The sequence below is a fragment of the Nycticebus coucang genome, chromosome 5 (assembly GCF_027406575.1).
Source record: "Nycticebus coucang isolate mNycCou1 chromosome 5, mNycCou1.pri, whole genome shotgun sequence".
NCBI classification, from domain to species: Eukaryota; Metazoa; Chordata; class Mammalia; order Primates; family Lorisidae; genus Nycticebus; species Nycticebus coucang.
The window spans coordinates 87,167,110-87,188,229 of NC_069784.1; the positions used below are offsets into that span (position 1 = coordinate 87,167,110).

The 21,120-nt window shown below is 38.1% G+C and overlaps 1 protein-coding gene across 2 annotated transcripts in view; it reads right to left on the reverse strand.

Moving 5' to 3' along the window:
* Positions 1-7,486: 7,486 nt before the first annotated feature.
* The window catches only part of METTL24 (methyltransferase like 24), a 127,427-nt gene continuing 113,793 nt past the window's right edge, over positions 7,487-21,120 (reverse strand). For both annotated transcript variants that reach the window (XM_053590998.1, XM_053590997.1), the window contains exon 5: positions 7,487-10,324. In XM_053590998.1, coding sequence (XP_053446973.1) covers positions 10,010-10,324 — 315 coding nt within the window. In that variant the 3' untranslated portion in view covers positions 7,487-10,009. The remainder of the gene's footprint in view (positions 10,325-21,120) is intronic.

Here is a 21,120-nt window from a genome sequence, read left to right on the forward strand (position 1 = left end):
AAATGTGGGATTCAAGAGAAAGTAAGGGTTAGTTGGGGAGCCATAATGAATTCAGGTATGGGGAAGGGATAAAGTGGCATCCAGATTACAAAGTCCACCAGCAGTATTAAATGTGAGTCTCAAAGGAAGCCATATTTCATCAAAAATGCATATTTTTCACATTTTGACATTTCTGATAGGGCCATGATTAAAATTGGTATGTTTCATAGTTTAATTGGCAACATTCTTAGTGGATCTTAAAATAATTGATAAAGTACAAGGTAATTACTAAGGGGTCTGAGGAGAAGAAAAGATCCAGTGGAAGGAAAGTATCTATCACAGTTTATGACTTAGAGTTCATGTTATGAAATGCTTATTTGGTCAATAGGAAATAAAATGAACTAACAAAAGATTGCAATTAAAAATAGACACCCATATAGAACCACTGGGAAGCTGAATTCTTTTTCCCAAACTCAGATCTCTGAATCGAAGTCAGCACTTTAGCAAGACCCCTAAATGATGAGAACCACTGAGGTAGATAGAGTCCTGAATTTATCTTGGGCATTTAGGCATCTAGGCTATTTGGAACATGTAAAGTCAAAGAAAATTGCAGTTAGTCAACAATATTTTTGTGTGTGCGTATGTGTGTGTATATGTTTGCATGTGTATTATTATATATACCTTCTGTATTCACAGTCACTCTTCTTACGGAAACAACCTAAACACTGCATTTTGTCTGGAACATAAGGGAAAAGAAGTCACAAACTTGACAGCCAGAACCCTTAGAGTGGCCTTATTTTTAGTGAAAGAAATAATTTCTTTGATTCTATAGCTGCAAGAACCATCTTAAAATGAATTTTTTAGTTCCCCATTTCCTGCTCCAACATCATAGATATGGGAGACCAACTCAAATCTCAATTTTTTCTTTTTTTTTTTTGAGACAGAGTCTAACTCTGCTGTCCTAGGCTGCAGTGCCATAGCATCATAGCTCACAGCAACTACAAACTCCTGGGCTCAAGAGATCCTCTTGCCTCATCCTCCCAAGTAGCTGGGACTACAGGCATGTATCACAATGCCTGGCTAATTTTTCTATTTTTTAAATAGAGATGGGGTCTCATTCTTTCTCAGGCTGGTCTCAAACTCCTGAGCTCAACTGATTCATGTGCCTTGGCCTCCCAGGGAGTGTAAACCACCTGCCTAGCCTCAGATCCCAATCTTTGATTTATGTTCTAGTACAGTGCTGTCCACTAGATTCATGGGAGTCACATATATGTAATTTTAAATTTTCTAAAGCCAGGTTTAAAGAAGGCACTTAATATATTTTATTTAACATAGTATATCTAAGATTTTACTTCAAGACATACTTAATTATTTTAAAAATTATTTTACTTTTTTTATACTAAATTTTTGAAATCTGGTATACACGTACATTCTACATTCAAAGCACATCTCAATTCAGACACTAATCCATTTGTACACTGCTATTTTCTTCATGGCATTATCCCCATAAACTTGGACTAACATATCCCTGATTTCACTTCCATGCTTGCCAAAGTTAATAAGGAATTTATGAATGTTTGTTTATTGCTCTAATTCAAGCTCCAACATTCTTGTGATGGCACGCAAAAACACACCAGCACAACTCTAAGACACTGATATACCAAGGTTATGAAACCTTACTGAGTTGTTTGGATGGTGTTGCCCACATAAGTGCATGCTGGCAAGTTGGCCCTTGTAATTGTCAGACCCCAAAGCTATATTTGGTATCTTTAGAATTGCCATGCTGTTGGGAAAGTCTAAAAACATAGAAGTACAACCTGGTACAGTCTATTAAACTTGCATTCTGATTTTTAGAAACATGGAAGTTTTAAGTGTGTGATCCAAAAAAATACTTTTCCTCAGGTACTTTACTTGACCACAGAACCATCGTAATGGATTCACCTTTTGTCTGGGCTTTTGCTTCTGTATAAGAACATCATTTGAGTTCTTCTGAATTTATCCTTACATCTCCCTACATAGCATGTCTTAGTCCATTCAGGCTGCTATAACAAAATACCTTAATCTGGATAATTTATAAGCAACAGAAATTTATTGTTTACAATTCTAAAGCCTGAGAAGTCTAAGATCAAGGCAAAGCAGATTCAGCATCTGGCAAGGACTCTCTCTGCTTCGAAGGTGGTTCCTCTTGTTGTGTCTTCACATGGTGGGAGGAGGAAACAAGCTCCCTCAAACCTATTTCCAAAGTGCACTAATCCCATTCACAAGGGCTGTGCCCTCAAGACTTCCCAAAGGCCCCACCTCTAAATCCCAGTGCAATTAGATTTCTACATGAATTTTGGAGGGATATGAACATTCTGACCATAACAACATACAAGAAATTACCTTACCACAGTCTAAGCATTATCTGGACACAATAGTCAAAAGAATGAAATTTTCAAGCTAGACAAAACTTCAGAAATTAAATATTCAAACCTAAGATAAAATAAGCCAAGAAAGGTAGTGACGTGCTTGGATGTAAGTCAGTTGGTTGGCAGCATTGACAGCACCTAGTCCCTTCACCCTATCATCCTGCCTCCTCCACATAGTGCCCCTGAATTGTGTATTTTAAAACTCAAATTTGTGTCATAATAGCTTGTTGTCTCTGAGTTAAGTAGGTAAAAGGAAACAGCTATTTACCTGGTGTTTACTTTGTCTTTTACCAATACAGGACAAACCTGTATTAGTAACCTGAAGACATTATCATGGCCTCTTCCCTTAGAATTTGGTCCTTTCCTTAGGACTTTTCTCAGTGCCCACAAGGAAATGTCTTTGGCTCATTCTTCAGTCTTGAGAATACAATATCTTTTCTCACTTTGACCTTACTCTTTCAAGTCTTTTTTATTCATTTTTGTCCTATAAAAACTGTGTATGCAATCATTTTTATAAAATACCACTTCCTGTGTTTGGTAGAAATAGCTTCACATCATCCTGCCTGCCTTCTCTCATAAACTGAAAAAATATTTTCCTTGGTACTTTGAACTGTGGTTTCAAATACTGACTCTAAAAAGGCTACTAGCAATTGGTACAAAGAAAGGACAATGAGAAGTAAGAAAGGAATACTGATGTTTGATAATTTCTAATAATAATTGAACTTTCAATGATTATTCCATTTATTCAATTGTTGTATAGCTTTCAAGTCCCCCAAATCAAGGAGATCTCCATGCTGGCATTCTTTAGTCAGGAATGAGGACTGCCATATGCAGTGCAATAAACAACCATGTCAAGGAAAGGACGAATTGTGTCCAAATTTAATAAAATGAGGTCAACCTAAATTCCAAAGGTATTTTAATGCAAAACTTACTAAATGCAGAATACAAATGCCTACATACAGTAACTAAGAAAATGCCATGAAGGCTAAGTTGAACAGTTTGATGAGAATATTCAGATTGTATATGAAACCAGCACATTGTACCCCTTGATTGCACTAATGTACACAGCTATGATTTAACAATAAAAATAAATTAATTTAAAAAATACCAAAAAAATGATGAAATAATTTCATGAAAAATTCCTACATGAAAGAGCTTTATTTATCTATATTTAACAGTACTTATTGAGCACCTTTTACCTAGCAGATTTCATGCTAGGCACTGGGGCTTGCAGACTCAGCCCTTACTTTCATGAGGCTTACAGTCTACTGTGAAAGACAGACATTACACAGGTAAAATACAGAAAGAGTTAAGATACCAAGGTTACTGTGGGGACTTGTGATTGGGGGCCTTTAACAGAGAAGTCCCTGAGAAAATGATGTTTGATTTGACATTAATCCTTGAGAAATAATCTTTTATTGTACAGATAATTAATAGCTTGTTTTAATGACACCTAAAGGTGGTGTCTCATGTTATAGAACCCACGTGGACTTTCCTTTGTTATATTTACCCACACAGGGTTGATACTCAAAATATCAAAATATCCTATAACAAGTAAGGCAGAAGTTAGACCAGTTAGAATAGAAGGTAGCTACAAGTGCTGAGATGGGGTCCTGGAAGGCGCCTGTTGTGTTATACATTGACCTTTAATTATCCCAGCTCTGTCAGAGAGGCTCCAGTGGAGGAGGCCCACTGAGGACCTCAAGGTCACAGCCATTTACCAACCACTCTAGCTCTACTAGTACTTTTTTTTTAAGTAAATATGTCCAAAGGATTCCATAGGACATACTTTTTTTAATTGACAAAAATCATCTATACTTATGATGTTCAACATGGTAGTCTGTTACTTATGGAATGACTAAATCAAGCTAATTAAGACACCCATTACCTCGTACACGCTGTACTTAATTTTCTGTGGTGAGAAAATTTGAAACCTCAATAATTTGCAAATATGAAGTTTATTGTTAACTATAATCACTGTGTTGCACAATAGATATCTACTGGCACTTACTGATTGGGTATCAGCCTGTGCACACTTGGCTTCTATATTGAAATAGTCTCGTCTAATCTTGAAGAGTCTAGCAAGTCTAGTCAAACTTGACCAAAAATGTTTAAATCCCTTATTATTTCCAATAATCATAAAGTACAAAACCAATTACTAAAAAAAATTAAAATATTCTCAGAAAAAAATTGAATTGCTGGTTTTAGAAAGCATTAATTTCAATAAGTTAAGAACCAGTATTTTTCCACATAGTTCTAAACCTAAAGTATGACAACAGTGAAAATACTTGATTTATTTTGCTTGCGGACAGAAATTTAATACAATTATTTAAAAATTTTCAATAATCTCTAAATTTAGGTAGTTTAAGAATATATTGAATCTTTGGGTTATGATTTTATCTAAATGCAAATACCACTTGCAATGTATGAAAAAGAAAGACATTTTAACCTAAGGTTAAATGTATTGTTGAATTCACAAAGTACCAGCAATTGGTGAGTACAAAAAGAATTATGTTATTGCTTAAAAGTCAAAAATAAGTTTATCTACTAGAAAAGAACAATTATACTAATTGAGCTTGGAGGTACTGTTTTGTTTTTTTATTTTTTATTTTTTTGAGATAGTCTGTCGCTCCAGGCTAGGCATCAGCCTAGCTCAGAGCAACCTCAAACTCTTTGGTTCCAGTGACCCTCCTGTCTCAGCCTCCTGAGTAGCTGAGACTATAGATGCCTGCAAAAAGGCCTGGCTAATTTTTTCTATTTTTAGTAGACAGGAGGTCTCGCTCTTGTTCAGGCTGGTCTTGAACTCTTGAGCACAAGGGATCCTCCAGCCTCAGACTCCCAGAGGAGGGATTATAGGCATGAGCCACTGTGCCCAACCAGGTGCTGGTGCATTGTTAAGTAGAATGAGCTACTTAAATTAGACCTTCACTTTTACACTGACAAAATATGATGAGCTTGGCTTCCTGGTATTAGTCCCAATATCTAAACATGTAATACTTAAGAACTGCAAATCTTGCATTTACTAAAAGATCTTATAACCAAGGCAGAAAAGTTTATATAAATAATTAATTTGGACTAAACTGTAAATTCATGAATTTACTTTTGTTCTACACTGACGTAAATATTAGGAGGCCAATGCCTTATCCATTAGGCTACTGGGGCTTCTTGATTTAAATATTAGTAGATCTTCAATCGATTCTAATAGAAATTTATTTCCTTCTCCCCGGCTTTCTTCACTTGAGCATGTCAAATAGTTACTAGTATTTATATGATAACTTATTAGAACTGCATCAGAAACACCCTAAGAGGTGCTGCTTGAGCCCAGGAGTTCACAACTATAGCGAGCTATGATAATGCCACTGCACTCCACCCCGGGCAAGAAAGCAAGACTCTGTCTCTAAAAAAAAGAAGAGGAGGAGAAAGAGGAAGAGGGAGAGAAGAAAGAGGAGGAAGAGGAGAAAGAAAAAAGAAGAAAGGGGAAAATTATTTTTCTTTTACTTTAATCTCAAATTGTGACACAGTTTATGCTAAAGAGTGACTTCTGGATCTCTTACATCCTCGTGTCTTACACCTAAAAAACAAATAATTATTTTTATCATTTACTAAGAGCATTATTAAATTTGTATTTTCAGAATCATTTGTGAACACTGGTAAGAGTTAATTAAAGAGATGCACCCCACAGATAGTCACATTATAGCTCATTTATCTGCAAGTCAAAGACTAGTTTTAAGCAAAGAAGAATCACACCACAGCACCAAATGACTGTGCTCTTTCTAAAACCTGGGAGAAAAGAGCCAAGCCAGAGCAAGAGTCACTTCCCAGCCTTGTAAGAGCTTTTCTGGCAGCCTAAATATATTGCCAGAGAAGTTGCTGGGCGCCATATTTCTCCAGTAAGCCTCCATTTGGCAGGCATAGTATAATCAAGTAGATGGCTCAAGGTTAGCAAACCTGCATGCTACAAAATAATTCTAATTCTAACAGATGTGGAGGTCTTATCTATTTGTAGTGTTGTCCCCTGTTTACGATGAGGGAAGCAAAATGTGTCCTTCAGACAAAACATCTTACGTCAGGCAAAGGTTACAGAAGCAGACCATGCACAGGCTTTGTGGAATCTGACACACTGAAATGTGGATGCCTATTCCTCCATTTCCTAGTGGAGTCATCTGAATGAGCCATTTAACCTCTCAGAGTTTCTTTACCCAGACAATTGGAAAACTTACACTCCCTTGTTGGGAGAATTAGCAAGAAGCTACGCAAATCGTTTGGCAGACAGTGAGGTGTCAGTAAATAGTAACTCTTGATTTTGTTCCGTGTGTTTCATTTGTGTTGCCTTTGTGGTGATTATGGTGGTGATGGTTTTTCTTTTGCCTGTTCTTCACGAGAGGATCTCTTCCTTCTTTCCCTGTTCTTCACAAGCAAACTTCAGGGCTGCAGTTGCCTGGCCCTTCTCATAGCCCCTACAATATGGTTCTCCACAGTCAGTGATTCTACCCTGGAGGGGACAGGTGGCATAGTCTGCAAATGTGCCTTGCTGTCACAGTTATGGGGGCAGGGTGGGGGTGTGTGTGCTCCTGCCACCCCCAGTACCCAGAGGCCAGGGATGCGCTGAGTTCTCAACGGCAGCCCTCCCACCTCCACTAAGAATTATCCGAAACACATTTCAGTGGTGCTGAGGTTAAGAAATTCTGGCCTACATGATAAACATAATCAATTCTAGAGGTTGGGAAATGCCAGCAACCATCAGAATATTCATCATAAATTTCAAACCCTCCATGAAGAGAATAAGGGACAGTTCTAGAAATAAGCATAAAATAAGTATGAATAACTATTAATCGGGCTGCGTAGATAGTGGGTATGGCTAGGTGTGTTTGTAATTTATTTTTTAACAGTACAGCCTTTCTTGCTTCAGATATACGTATAACTGTAGTGTGATGAAGTCGATGTCTGTACCACCCATCTAGAATAAATGGTTACTTTGCCCTAGAAAGGGGACCTTCAGTAATGCCCTAAATCTCCAGTTCCATGAATAAAAACCTTGATATGGGTGTGTAGTATCTAAAAGTACTTAAGATTAGTACACTCTTCACACTTTAGGGTCTAAAAATGTTTATTTCAGTATACAAAAATTTTGCGAAAAAAATCTGTGATATAATCCAAAAAGAATGGGGCTAAAGTTGCTTTGTTTTGGAGATGGGGCCATACACAGTATAAACCACTTTAGAGCTTTTATGGACCCTTTTGCACATTTGAAATACCTATGCACATTGACATGACTAAACTGCCATTTCAGATCATACTTATTCAGGTGGTCCTCTCAGCTCAACAACGTTTATTAGTGTATGGTGAGTTTAGAAATAAAAACCTCATTTATATTTTTAAAAATCATCACAACTAACTCAGAAAGTCTTGTTCTCTTTTGAACTCAAGTTAGTGAGATCATTCTACTGCAATATGTTTTGGTTTCTCACTTGAGGAATGACATTTTTGAAATCACTGCAAGAAACAAAGAGAACTTGGGAAAATGTCTGAGGGTAGAAGAAGTATTTGGGAGAAGGGATAAAGTCTAGTGATAATAATTACCCTCTGCCCCCAAGTTTTGAACAACGTACATACAGTTTTTATACTCTCAAGATATAAAAAATACCAAAAATATAATTAATCTATTAAGTAATAATTTGGTTTATTTGTATACTATGTAATTTATTTAAAATAAGATTTTTCAAAATTATTCATAGGAGTAATGTCTAATCTTGTCAATAAGAATGACAGAGATGATTGGAACTACTGAGAACCAAAAATTTTCACTTAATTTTTTTAATGTAAGAAGGGTTGGTACTACTGAAAAACTAGATAACCACCCTAGGGAAGACAGACTGTGGCCATAATCTTTTAAATGATGCCAACTAGCAGTGAAGAAAAATGCACTTAACATTTGAGATAATGTATTAGGAAAAAAAGACTTGACAGCATAGGCAAGTCTGCAGTTGGAAAATCATATTTAAAGGCAAAAAAAGGCAATAGCAAAGACACTGGGATTCTGCTTTGTGTTTTGTTTCATCGGAATTAAAGGGGATGTAAGGTTGAGCATGAAAAGAATCTTGAAGTTCTTGATGGTCTAGCCTTTTTAACTCAGTGACAGAATTTGGTGTGTCTAAGTTCCCAGAAACCAGAGTTATTGTTTCTTATAAAGCCACAGCATGAGGGATTATTGAAATTCATAAGGTTTCAAAGAATATTATTGATAAGGCAAAAAAAAAAAAAACCTGAGAAGAAGTGACTCAAAGTCAAATTAAAGGCACTATGAGGTCTGACAATTAAGTCTGCAAACTTGCCTCCCGGCACTTATGTTGGCAGCACTGTACAAACAACTCACTAAGGCTTCATAACCTTAGTTTATCAGCATCTCACAGCTGTGTGCATGTTGACATGTGGTGATGTCTTGCTGAGTGGCATTCATTATTGTTGTGTGTTTTTGTGTGCTGGCGCAAGAAGGCTGGCACTTGAATTAAAGCAATGAACAAATATTCATAAATTGTTTGTTAAACTTGGCAAGAGTGGAAGTAAAATCAGGGACATGTTAGTTCAAGCTTATGGGGATAATGCCATGAAGAAAATGGCAATGTGCAAATGGATTAAACATTTTTCTGAGAAGAGAGAAAGTGTCACTGATGAAGACATGTCAAGGCAACCAGTAATGAGCAAAACTACAAAAACATTGCAAAAATCCATCAAATTGTGCATCAAAATTATTGACTGGCTATGAGAAGCACAGCAGGTCAAGTAAACATCCATAGAGAAACAAGAAAATCTTAACTGAAAATCACAGCATGGCTCTTGCATCACAACAATGCACCAGCTCCCACAGCACTGCCTGTGAGGGAGTTTTTAGTCAGTAAACAAATAACTGTATTGGAACACCCTCCTACTTACCTGATCTGGCCCCTAATGGCTTTTTTCCTTACCCAAAGAAAAAGAAAAGATTGAAAGGAAGACATTTTGATAACATTCAGGACATCAAGGGTAATATGACAACAGCTCTGATGACCATTCCAGTAAAAGAGTTCTAAAATTGCTTTGAAGGGCACTGACATTGTTGCATAACTTCCTGAGGGGAGTACTTTAAAGGTGACCATAGTGATATTCATCAATGAGGTATGTAAGACTTTTTCTAGGATAAGTTTCAGAACTTAATTGTCAAAACTTATATTTTAAAAAGTAGACAATAAAATTAAAAATCTCATCAACATAGTAAAAATGGAAAACTTACATAATTTCAACTAATGTTGATCAATTCATGGATTATAGGCATGCAATGAATTTTAGGGAAAACTAGAAAGAACTGGAGATTACCTTTCAAATTAAAGTGAAGGAGGATAAGCTTCTACACTCTAAGACAAAAGGCAAAAAGTCTGGTTCTGGGCAAATTGGGGTAACTGTTCATCTCTTCAACAAGCATTACCTGTGCCCTGACTACATGCCAAGCACCCGACTACGCACGCTACAAAGACAATACCACAATCCTTGCCACAAGCAGGTAATAGGCTAGTGGGAGGCTGGATGAGTAAACTCCCCGTTAGAATCAGGGACATGCTCCATTCATGTTCTTGATGAGGGCCTGCCTCCTATTTCCATCTTGTGTTCACCCAACTCAGAGTATAACAGCTACTTGCATTGAAAATGTCTTTCTTCAGGAATAGCTGAGGTTTAGATAAGTCTTTGTAACTGTGAAAAAGCCTGAAATCCTTTAGTTCCAATTCTTTGAGGAGGCTGTACCAGAACCGCACAACACTGTTGTCGCTGCCGCTGACCTCGAACCCAGGCCAATGGAGATGGATCTCAAAGATGAGCTGTCCGATCTGCTCAAGGACGTCTTCCAAAATAAGATTTTCCAAAACTTTCCATTCTGCACTTTCCAGGTCTGCCTTGAGAACGTCAATCTATAACACAGCAAGGGAATGAGATTAGGAGACTTAACAAATGGCTGTTAAAGATGCCATCTTGATATGAGGAGCCTGACATTCTAACATTAACCACCTCACATAGAAGCAGAACTTTTTAAATTTTAGAGGTGAAGGTCATTTCTAGTGGTTGTCTATGACATGAATTTCCAACCTCATTCCATATTAAATATTAACATACAAATCAATGCCAGGCAGAAATCATACTGGACCCTCTTGCTCCCTGCCCAGTGGGAATGGAGACCCAGGAAGAAGAAGCCAGAGTGTGTGTATCACGGAGCTCTGTACCCACAAGCTTTGAGCTGCTCCAAGGAATCCAGCCAAGCCCTGGCAGAATGGTGGCTACAGGGAGGGACTGGCAGGGGGCCACTGCCTACAGAGACCACCTTCCAAGCCTCATCCTTCCCCAATTTCATTAGTACTGGAAGCCAAGGAAAGAGCTCTAGGGTACCTGAATACTGAACTTATAAAAACTTACTATTATTCTATGATTTATTTTAAAAGCATATCCTAGTATAGCACTCTACATTTTATGTTTTTTTTCATTCTAAATTTTAGAAAAAGCAACGCTATCCTCTGCTCATTTAATGAATACAAGTTCCTATCCCAGGTGAGCCAAAATAAAGAAAGAATAGGATGGGGGAGAAATATTTTGCAATTAATCAAGTTATAAGAATCAGCTCCTTTTTGCTGGCTCTGCACAAAATGCATTAGAAAAACAGAACCTTCAAAAACCTTTAGAAAGCAATGAAACTAATCCTTACCAAGTACTTACACATGCCTGACACCATGCTAAGTGCTTCCACTTGCAATACCCAGAATCCTCTCAAATGCTGTGAGGGGGATTCTGATAGTATCCCGACTAGAAAACCAGACTCCGTGAGGACCCAGCCCCAGTCACACAGCTGGGGCGGCAGTGCTGAAGTCTGAACAGTTTGCCTACCAAGACTGTATCCCTAACCACTACACCATGCTGCCTCAACACTAGAACAAAGAAGAAAAATAGATAAACTCAGGGTCCCAAAAAAGTATGGGGTTTGGAAAATAAGGTGCTATTGAAGGGTGAATGAATATGGGAAAGTGAACCAAGTATTGTCATCAAGATAACCCCTTTACATTTGCACAGCACTTTCCAAGGGGGCTAATTTTACCACGCAGAGGAAAGCTGACAGCATTCACACACAAACTGGCATAATTGATATGGAGGGAATCACTGCAACGGAGCAGAGGCTGTAGTCCCAAGAGGTGGGGATGGACGAGCACCAAGCCCAGCCCCACCTCTCCCTCATCCACGTCTGTTTGATAAGTTTCTCATAGTCTAAAGCAGAAATGTGAGGCACTTGGGGCCTGAGAAACATGCCTTATGTGACTTCAGAGTTGATTGGAAAAGAAAGAACAAAGAACGTACATATAATTGCTACAAGAAAATGGGCTTTGCCCAATGACTAGAGGCCCGGTGGGAGGTGACTACACACTCTTGCCTGAATAGTACCTTCTGGTCTACTAAGGAAAAAGGAATGATCATTAACCCCCCTCCCCCACCCCACCCCCAAATACTGAGCAACCTTAGAAAAGCCTAGATATTTGTAAACCAGCTTGTCGGTACAACAGTTCCAGAATCAAAGAGAAAAGTGAAAAAGAAAAGCCTTACTTCATGAAAGAAACTGAACAAAGGCAGGTTCCACAAACACTGGGCCAAAATAATTCTTGGTAATCAGACAAAGGAAATCAATTCACTCCTTTTTTCCGTCACTGCTGCCTTGGCACTTCCATGGCTTTTGTTTAATCTTGGAGGTTTTAAACAGAATACTTCTGGATTAAGAGCAATTAGGCTACCAAAAGAAATATTTAATCCAAATTTTACAAAATTATCTGATTGGTACAGAAAATATCCAGAACTCAAAGTCAGCGTTTGTTGTATTTCACATAGCCAACCACCTCTTCAGTCCCTAACAGATTTCTTTTCATCATGGTTTTCTGTGAGTTTGCATAAATCGAATGTGAGGAATACATCAAAATATTAAAAGGGCAGAGCTTTAAAGCTTTAAACTGACCTAATGCTATATGAGTGAAGTATAAGGAATATAATTTATGTGTTTTATCCAAACATATTTTTTAAATCAACTCACTTAGAACTTGTGGGCAACTCGAAGACAGCCAAATTATTAGGCTAAACCATAGCAAATATAGGTTTTCTTTGGAAACCAAATGTTCATTTATAAAATGCTAATCTATTCTAAAGAGCAAAAAGTACTGTATTTTCAATCACAGCACCCCGACCCTCTTTTGCTCCCAGTGACTGAAAATCCCCTGCTTCAATCAGAATTGTCTGGCTGGATCTTAATCACTAAGCGCAGGGGTGTTTGCCCCTAGGGAGCACGTAAGCTCCTCCCTCCCTTCCGACCTGAGAGCACAGGCAGCTGAAAGGCTGTGAATAAAACATGTTCTGCTCTTCCAGTGTGCTTTTTCTATTCTTGCATTTCAGAATGTCCCATTACTACAACGATTTTGCAAATGTAATTTTCATTATTACGGCATAATGCATCCAATATTATTGTTATTATAAAGCATTAAATATTGCTGCATGAGATATATCACTTTTAAGATTCTAATATCAGCTTTCAGTAATGATGACACTGCAAATGATTAGATCACAATAATTAAGTGCCAATCCTAATACATTTAGGTTAAATCAGGTTTCTGTAGAAAAATAACGGAGCATTAATTCTCTGGCAATGTGGAACAAATGAAGACATATTCTTGGGTAGAAAGGTCTCAAAGAAGGGAGAAGAGACAACCTATCTAGTATCAAAGGTTTTAAGAGAGTCCTTCTATCATAAGTTATCTCCTTTCCCTTGGACCTGAAAAATCCATTAAATTGACTTTCACAAAACTTTTTGAAGAAATGATAATTTTCACTTTAACTGGGTTAAGATTTGATGCCATCTGGCAGCTTCCTCACCATGGGCACATGTTTACCCCTGTGATCATCCACCCAGAACTGCCTAGATTCCAGGACAGATGGGGGAGCAGTGGCCATAACAACGCACTGCAGACTGGGTGGTTTTTTTTTTTTATTGTTGGGGATTCATTGAGGGTACAATACGCCAGGTTACACTGATTGCAATTGTTAGGTAAAGTCCCTCTTGCAATCATGTCTTGCCCCCATAAAGTGTGACACACACCAAGGCCCCACCCACCTCCCTCCTTCCCTCTTTCTGTTTCCCCCCCATAACCATAATTGTCATTAATTGTCCTCATATCAAAATTGAGTACATAGGATTCATGCTTCTCCATTCTTGTGATGCTTTACTAAGAATAATGTCTTCCACGTCCATCCAGGTTAATACGAAGGATGTAAAGTCTCCATTTTTTTTAATGGCTGAATAGTATTCCATGGTATACATATACCACAGCTTGTTAATCCATTCCTGGGTTGGTGGGCATTTAGGCTGTTTCCACATTTTGGCGATTGTAAATTGAGCTGCAATAAACAGTCTAGTACAAGTGTCCTTATGATAAAAGGATTTCTTTCCTTCTGGGTAGATGCCCAGTAATGGGATTGCAGGATCAAATGGGAGGTCTAGCTTGAGTGCTTTGAGGTTTCTCCATACTTCCTTCCAGAAAGGTTGTACTAGTTTGCAGTCCCACCAGCAGTGTAAAAGTGTTCCCTTCTCTCCACATCCACGCCAGCATCTGCGGTTTTGAGATTTTGTGATGTGGGCAATTCTCACTGGGGTTAGATGATATCTCAGGGTTGTTTTGATTTGCATTTCTCTAATATATAGAGATGATGAACATTTTTTCATGTGTTTGTTAGCCATTCATCTGTCGTCTTTAGAGAAAGTTCTATTCATGTCTCTTGCCCATTGATATAAGGGATTGTTGGCTTTTTTCATGTGGATTAATTTGAGTTCTCTATAGATCCTAGTTATCAAGCTTTTGTCTGATTGAAAATATGCAAATATCCTTTGCCATTGTGTAGGTTGTCTCTTTGCCTTGGTTATTGTCTCCTTAGCTGTACAGAAGCTTTTCAGTTTAATGAAGTCTCATTTGTTTATTTTTGTTGTTGTTGCAGTTGCCATGGCAGTCTTCTTCATGAAGTCTTTCCCCAGGCCAATATCTTCCAGTGTTTTTCCTATGCTTTCTTGGAGGATTTTTATTGTTTCATGCCTTAAGTTTAAGTCCTTTATCCATCTTGAATCAATTTTTGTGAGTGGGGAAAGGTGTGGGTCCAGTTTCAGTCTTTTACATGTAGACATCCAGTTCTCCCAACACCATTTATTGAATAGGGAGTCTTTCCCCCAAGGTATGTTCTTGTTTGGTTTATCAAAGATTAGGTGGTTGTAAAATGTTAGTTTCATTTCTTGGTTTTCAATTCGATTCCAAGTGTCTATGTCTCTGTTTTTGTGCCAGTACCATGCTGTCTTGAGCACTATGGCTTTGTAGTACAGACTAAAATCTGGTATGCTGATGCCCCCAGCTTTATTTTTGTTACAGAGAACTGCCTTAGCTATACGGGGTTTTTTCCGGTTCCATACAAAACGCAGAATCATTTTTTCCAAATCTTGAAAGTACGATGTTGGTATTTTGATAGGAATGGCATTGAATAGGTAGATTGCTTTGGGAAGTATAGACATTTTAACAATGTTGATTCTTCCCATCCATGAGCATGGTATGTTCTTCCATTTGTTAATATCCTCTGCTATTTCCTTTCTGAGGAGTTCATAGTTTTCTTTATAGAGGTCCTTCACCTCCTTCGTTAGGTATATTCCTAGGTATTTCATTTTCTTTGAGACTATGGTGAAGGGAGTTGTGTCCCTAATTAGCTTCTCATCTTGACTGTTATTGGTGTACACAAAGGCTACTGACTTGTGGACATTGATTTTATATCCTGAAACATTACTGTATTTTTTGATGACTTCTAGGAGTCTTGTGGTTGAGTCTTTGGGGTTCTCTAAGTATAAGATCATGTCGTCAGCAAAGAGGGAGAGTTTGACCTCCTCTGCTCCCATTTGGATTCCCTTTATTTCCTTGTCTTGCCTAATTGTATTGGCTAGAACTTCCAGCACTACGTTGAATAGTAAAGGTGACAGAGGACAACCTTGTCTGGTTCCAGTTCTAAGAGGAAAAGCTTTCAGTTTTACTCCATTCAGTAAAATATTGGCTGTGGGTTTGTCATAGATAGCTTCAATCAGTTTTAGAAATGTGCCACCTATGCCTATACTCTTCAGTGTTCTAATTAGAAAAGGATGCTGGATTTTATCAAATGCTTTTTCTGCATCTATTGAGAGGATCATGTGATCTTTATTTTTGCCTCTGTTAATATGGTGGATAACGTTTATAGACTTGCGTATGTTAAACCAGCCTTGCATCCCTGGGATGAAGCCTACTTGATCATGATGAATGACTTTTTTGATGATAAGCTGTAATCTATTGGCTAGGATTTTGTTGAGAATTTTTGCGTCTATGTTCATGAGTGAGATTGGTCTGAAATTCTCCTTTTTGTTTGGGTCTTTTCCTGGTTTTGGTATCAGGTTGTTTGCTTCATAGAATGTGTTGGGGAAGATTCCTTCTTCCTCAATTTTTTGGAATAATTTCTGCAGTACAGGAATAAGCTCTTCCTTGAAGGTTTGATAGAATTCTGGAGTGAAGCCATCTGGACCAGGGCACTTTTTGGTTGGAAGATTTTTTATTGTTTCTTTGATCTCAGTGCTTGAAATTGGTCTGTTCAGGAGCTCTATTTCTTCCTGGCTGAGTCTAGGGAGAGGGTGTGATTCCAAATATTGATCCATTTCCTTCACATTGTCAAATTTCTGGGCATAGAGTTTCTGGTAGTATTCAGAGATGATCTCTTGTATCTCTGTGGGATCAGTTGTTATTTCCCCTTTATCATTTCTGATTGAGGTTACTAGAGATTTTACTTTTCTATTTCTAGTTAGTCTGGCCAATGGTTTATCTATTTTATTTATTTTTTCAAAAAACCAACTCCTTGTTTCATTAATTTTCTGAATGATTCTTTTGTTTTCAATTTCATTGATCTCTGATTTGATTTTGGATATTTCTTTTCTTCTACTGAGTTTAGGCTTAGATTGTTCTTCTTTTTCCAATTCCCTAAGATCTCTTGTGAGATTGTTGATGTGCTCTCTTTCTGTTTTTCGAATGTAGGCATCTAAAGCGATGAATTTTCCTCTCAAAACTGCTTTTGCAGTATCCCACAGGTTTTGGTAGCTTGTGTCTTCATTGTTGTTATGCTCAAGGAAGTTAATGATTTCCTCTTTTATTTCTTCCTTCACCCATCTGTTATTCAACAGAAGATTGTTTAGTTTCCATGCCTTTGGGTGGGGTCGAGCATTTTTGTTAGAGTTGAGTTCCACCTTTAGTGCCTTATGGTCTGAGAAAATACAAGGTAAAATTTCAATTCTTTTGATTCTGTTGATATTTGTTTTGTGTCCCAGGATATGATCAATTTTGGAGAATGTTCCATGGGGTGATGAGAAGAATGTATATTCTTTATCTTTGGGATGGAGTGTTCTATATGCGTCTATCAAGCACAGTTGTTCTAGGGTCTCATTTAAGTCTCTTATATCCTTGTTTAATTTCTGTTTAGAGGATCTGTCCAGCTCTGTAAGAGGAGTGTTAAGGTCCCCTGTTATTATGGTATTATCAGATATCATATTGCTCAGACTAAGGTCTGTTTCAAGAATCTGGGAGCATTTAAATTGGGTGCATAAATATTTAGAATTGAAATGTCTTCTTGTATTTTTCCCTTGACCAATATAAAGTGACCATCTTTGTCTTTTTTGACTTTAGCTGCTTTAAATCCACATGTATCTGAAAATAAGATTGCAACTCCTCTTTTCTTCTGACTTCCATTTGCCTGAAAAATTGTCTTCCAACCCTTGACTCCGAGCTTTAATTTGTCTTTTGAAGCCAGGTGTGTTTCTTGCAGACAGCAAATGGATGGCTTGTGTTTTTTAATCCAGTCAACCAATCTATGTCTCTTCAGTGGGGAATTCAAGCCATTAACATTTATTGAGATAATTGATAAGTGTGGTAGTATTCTATTCGTCTTATTTGGTGAGAGTCCATTGCTTAGTTTTATCTTTTGCATCAGTGTGGAGGTTAGGTTCTGTCCTTTAATTTCTGAGTTCTTACTTTGCTGCTGATCCATTGTGGTGGTCAGTGTGCAGAACAGGTTGAAGTATTTCCTGTAGAGCTGGTCTTATTGTGGCGAATTTCCTCAATGTTTGTATATCCGTAAATGATTTGATTTCTCCGTCAATTTTGAAGCTTAGCTTAGCAGGGTACAGAACTCTGGGCTGGAAATTGTTCTGTTTAAGTAGATTAAAGGTAGATGACCATTGTCTTCTTGCTTGGAAAGTTTCATTAGAGAAGTCTGCGGTCAATCTGATGGATTTGCCCCTGTAGGTCAACTGGCGCTTACTCCTGGCAGATTGCAGAATCTTTTCTTTTTTCTTGACTTTGGACAGGTTCATCACAATGTGTCTTGGAGAAGCTCGGTTAGAGTTGAGGTGACCTGGGGTCCGATAGCCCTCTGAAAGCAGTGTGTCAGAATCTTTGGTGATATTTGGGAAATTTTCTTTTATAATATTCTCTAGTATGGCTTCCATTCCTCTGGGGCATTCTTCTTCCCCTTCTGGAATTCCTATAACTCGTATGTTGGAACGCTTCATAAAGTCCCATAATTCTGACAGTGAACGTTCTGCTTTCTCTCTCTTCTTTTCTGCCTCTTTTACTATCTGAGTTATCTCAAGAACTTTGTCTTCTACCTCTGAAATTCTTTCTTCTGCATGGTCTAACCTGTTGCTGATACTTTCCATTGCATCCTTAAGTTCCCTGATTGACTGTTTCATTTCCTTCAGCTCTGCTATATCCTTTTTATATTCTTCATATCGTTCATCTCTGATTTGATTCTGTTTTTGGATTTCCTTTTGGTTATTTTCCACTTTATTAGAAGTTTCCTTCATTGTTTCCATCATTTCTTTCATTGTTGAAAGAAACATGTTGAAAACATGTGTATTCTAAATTCCCTTTCTGTCATTCCTAACATTTCTGTATAGGTGGAATCCTCTGCAGTAGCTACCTCATGGTCCCTTGGCGGGGTTGTTTTGGACTGGTTCTTCATGTTGCCTGGAGTTTTCTGCTGATTCTTCCTCATGGGTGATTTCTTTTATCTGTTTCCTTGCCCTAATTTTCCTTTCACTTCCTCTTGCTCTTTAAGTTCTCGTGCCTGTGGACTGAGCAGCGTAGGAGGGCCAGCAGACGCGGGAGCCCTGAGGAACAGAAGGAGACGGCAGAGAAGGGGCAGCTCAGGCCTGTGGTGCCGCAGCTCCAACTCCTCCGCGAGGAAGCGCAGGTGTCCAGACTGGGTGGTTTAAAGAACGGAAATTCATTGTCTCATAGCTGTGACCAATAGAATTCCATATCCAGTGTCAGCAAGGCTGGTTCCTCCTGAGACCCACAGACAGAATCAGTTCTGTGCTTCTGCCCAGCTTCTGGTGATTTACTGGCAATCTTCGGCATCACCAGATCCCTGCCTTCACCTGCACGTGATATTCTCTTCCTGTGTCTACGTCAGTGTCCAAATCCCCCCCAGTCTGGAATCATTTTAACTAACTACGTCTGTAATAACCCTACTTCAAAACAAGGTCAACATATTAATGGGGGGGGGAAGGGCACAATTCAACCCATTACAGTATTTCAGGTAGTTATCATGATGGGGCTTTTGCAATGTGTTTAGAAGTCAATCCTCAGGGTCAATGTTTAGAGATAAAGTGTTCTGTTCTAAAGACCCAAGGGCCAAAAACTATCTGAAGCAATAATATTACTTTATACAAATTCATAAATGAGCTACTATTACAACAGACACAAACCCTTACTGGACACAAGCAATACTCTAAGAAAAGTGAATAATAGAGGATTTATTCATCAGAATGTTATTAAAGAAGGGGCATTAATTAAAACATGGCATTTGTTATTAGATCCAGCTTTTCTTGGAAGTTGACAGAGAACCTGGGATATTGAACACATTAGAATGAGTAATAGAGAAAATACTAAAAAGGGAAACTAAAATAAATATAATAAACTAAAACAAATATTTGTTGACACTCCGCCCATCAAGAGATGAGGGCAGTGTTCCCTCCCCTGGGCAACCTGTGTAGTCACACAGGGCCCTATACTTAGAAGGGCTTTGCGCTTGGTTTAATGCTCTGTTGTCACTGTCTTGAAATTCTTAATTATTTTTGAACAAGAGAGCCTTCATTCTCATTTTATATTGGGCCCCACAAGTTACATAGCTGGTCCCATTAAATCTTGATGGGCTATGACTGAATGACTAACAAATTCTGGTAGAAATGACTCTGGAGATGCCCAAGCCCAGCTTGTACTTTGTTAAAAGGTACATTCACTCTTGAATGTACTTTAGCCAGCACGCAACAACTGCCACCATGCTATGAAAAAATCCGGACTAACCCTTACAAGGAGACCACAGGAAGAGGCTCTGTATCAAAATGAAGTGAGAGAGAGATGTTAGGCCAACTCTCAGTGGCTCCAGCCTTCATCTGACTGCAGCTGGGTAAGAGACCCTGATCCAGGACCACCCAGCAAAGCCCTCACTTCCCGAAACTCTGACCCACATAAACTGTGAGAGAGCATAAAAAGATCAATTGTTGTTTATTTTAAAAAGCTAAGTTTAGGGTTGATTCACGATGGAGCAATAGATAACTAGAACAGAGACCAAGCGCTATTTCTGGGAATCCTTTCTTACAAAGTTAAAAGTTACTCATATTGTGTCAAATACTATATATTCCAAAGCTATGGGTTCTAGGAATTAATTAATATATATTCAATCAAAAATGTTTTCTTATTATAAAACAACACATGATTAGTACATAAGATTAAAATAATAGATAAGCAAAGAGAAATAAAATAACTATAACCCAGAATTTAAAAACACTTTCTCCAGAACTCCTAAACATTTTTATTCACCATGAACACACACATGATAAAGATTATAGCATTCATGAGCTTTACTAAAATGTGTGCTTTTGGCAAAATTGAAATTCTACTGTGTTTTTAAATCTGCTTTCTAATGTACCAGGCCATGAATATATTTCCTTATCAGTAAATTTCCATCTGAAAATTTCTCTCAAATGGGGTCTCTAAGATCTTTCACAAAACTCTGATGAAGGTGATTGAGGGGCCCCAGCTGAGGTAAGGAAGACATCAAGTGGTATAAGCTCCAGACCTCAACCCAACAAGAGCAGCTCCCCTTTGATCTCTTCTATATATTTGGAAACCTTCACAAATTTTCATTTGGAAAAAGAACTCTCTTGCTTTAAAAAAAAAAAAAGTTCGCAATCCTCCACCTATAACTTACTTTTTAACAGCTTTTATAATAGTCTAATTTACTTAACCAATTCTCCTTCTAATGGACATTTAGGTTTTGCTCCCAAATGAACACTATTACAAAGTGATATGATTAACGAATTTGGCAGCTAGATCTTTGAATGCCTTCTATTATTTCCTTCCTTTGAATAAAACCCTCAGAAGTAGAACAGCAGGTTCAAAGTATGGGCACAGTTGACAACTTTTAACAGTTTTATAATCTATACCCCCTCCCTGTCCCTGCTCTTAAAAGCACTATGGACAAACCATGTTGCGCCAAGCCGGAAGCCCAGTACACCCAAGCCACCACAGGCTCCTCTGTCACCACCCGGGTAGTTTTCTCACCCTGAAGCCACGTAACACTC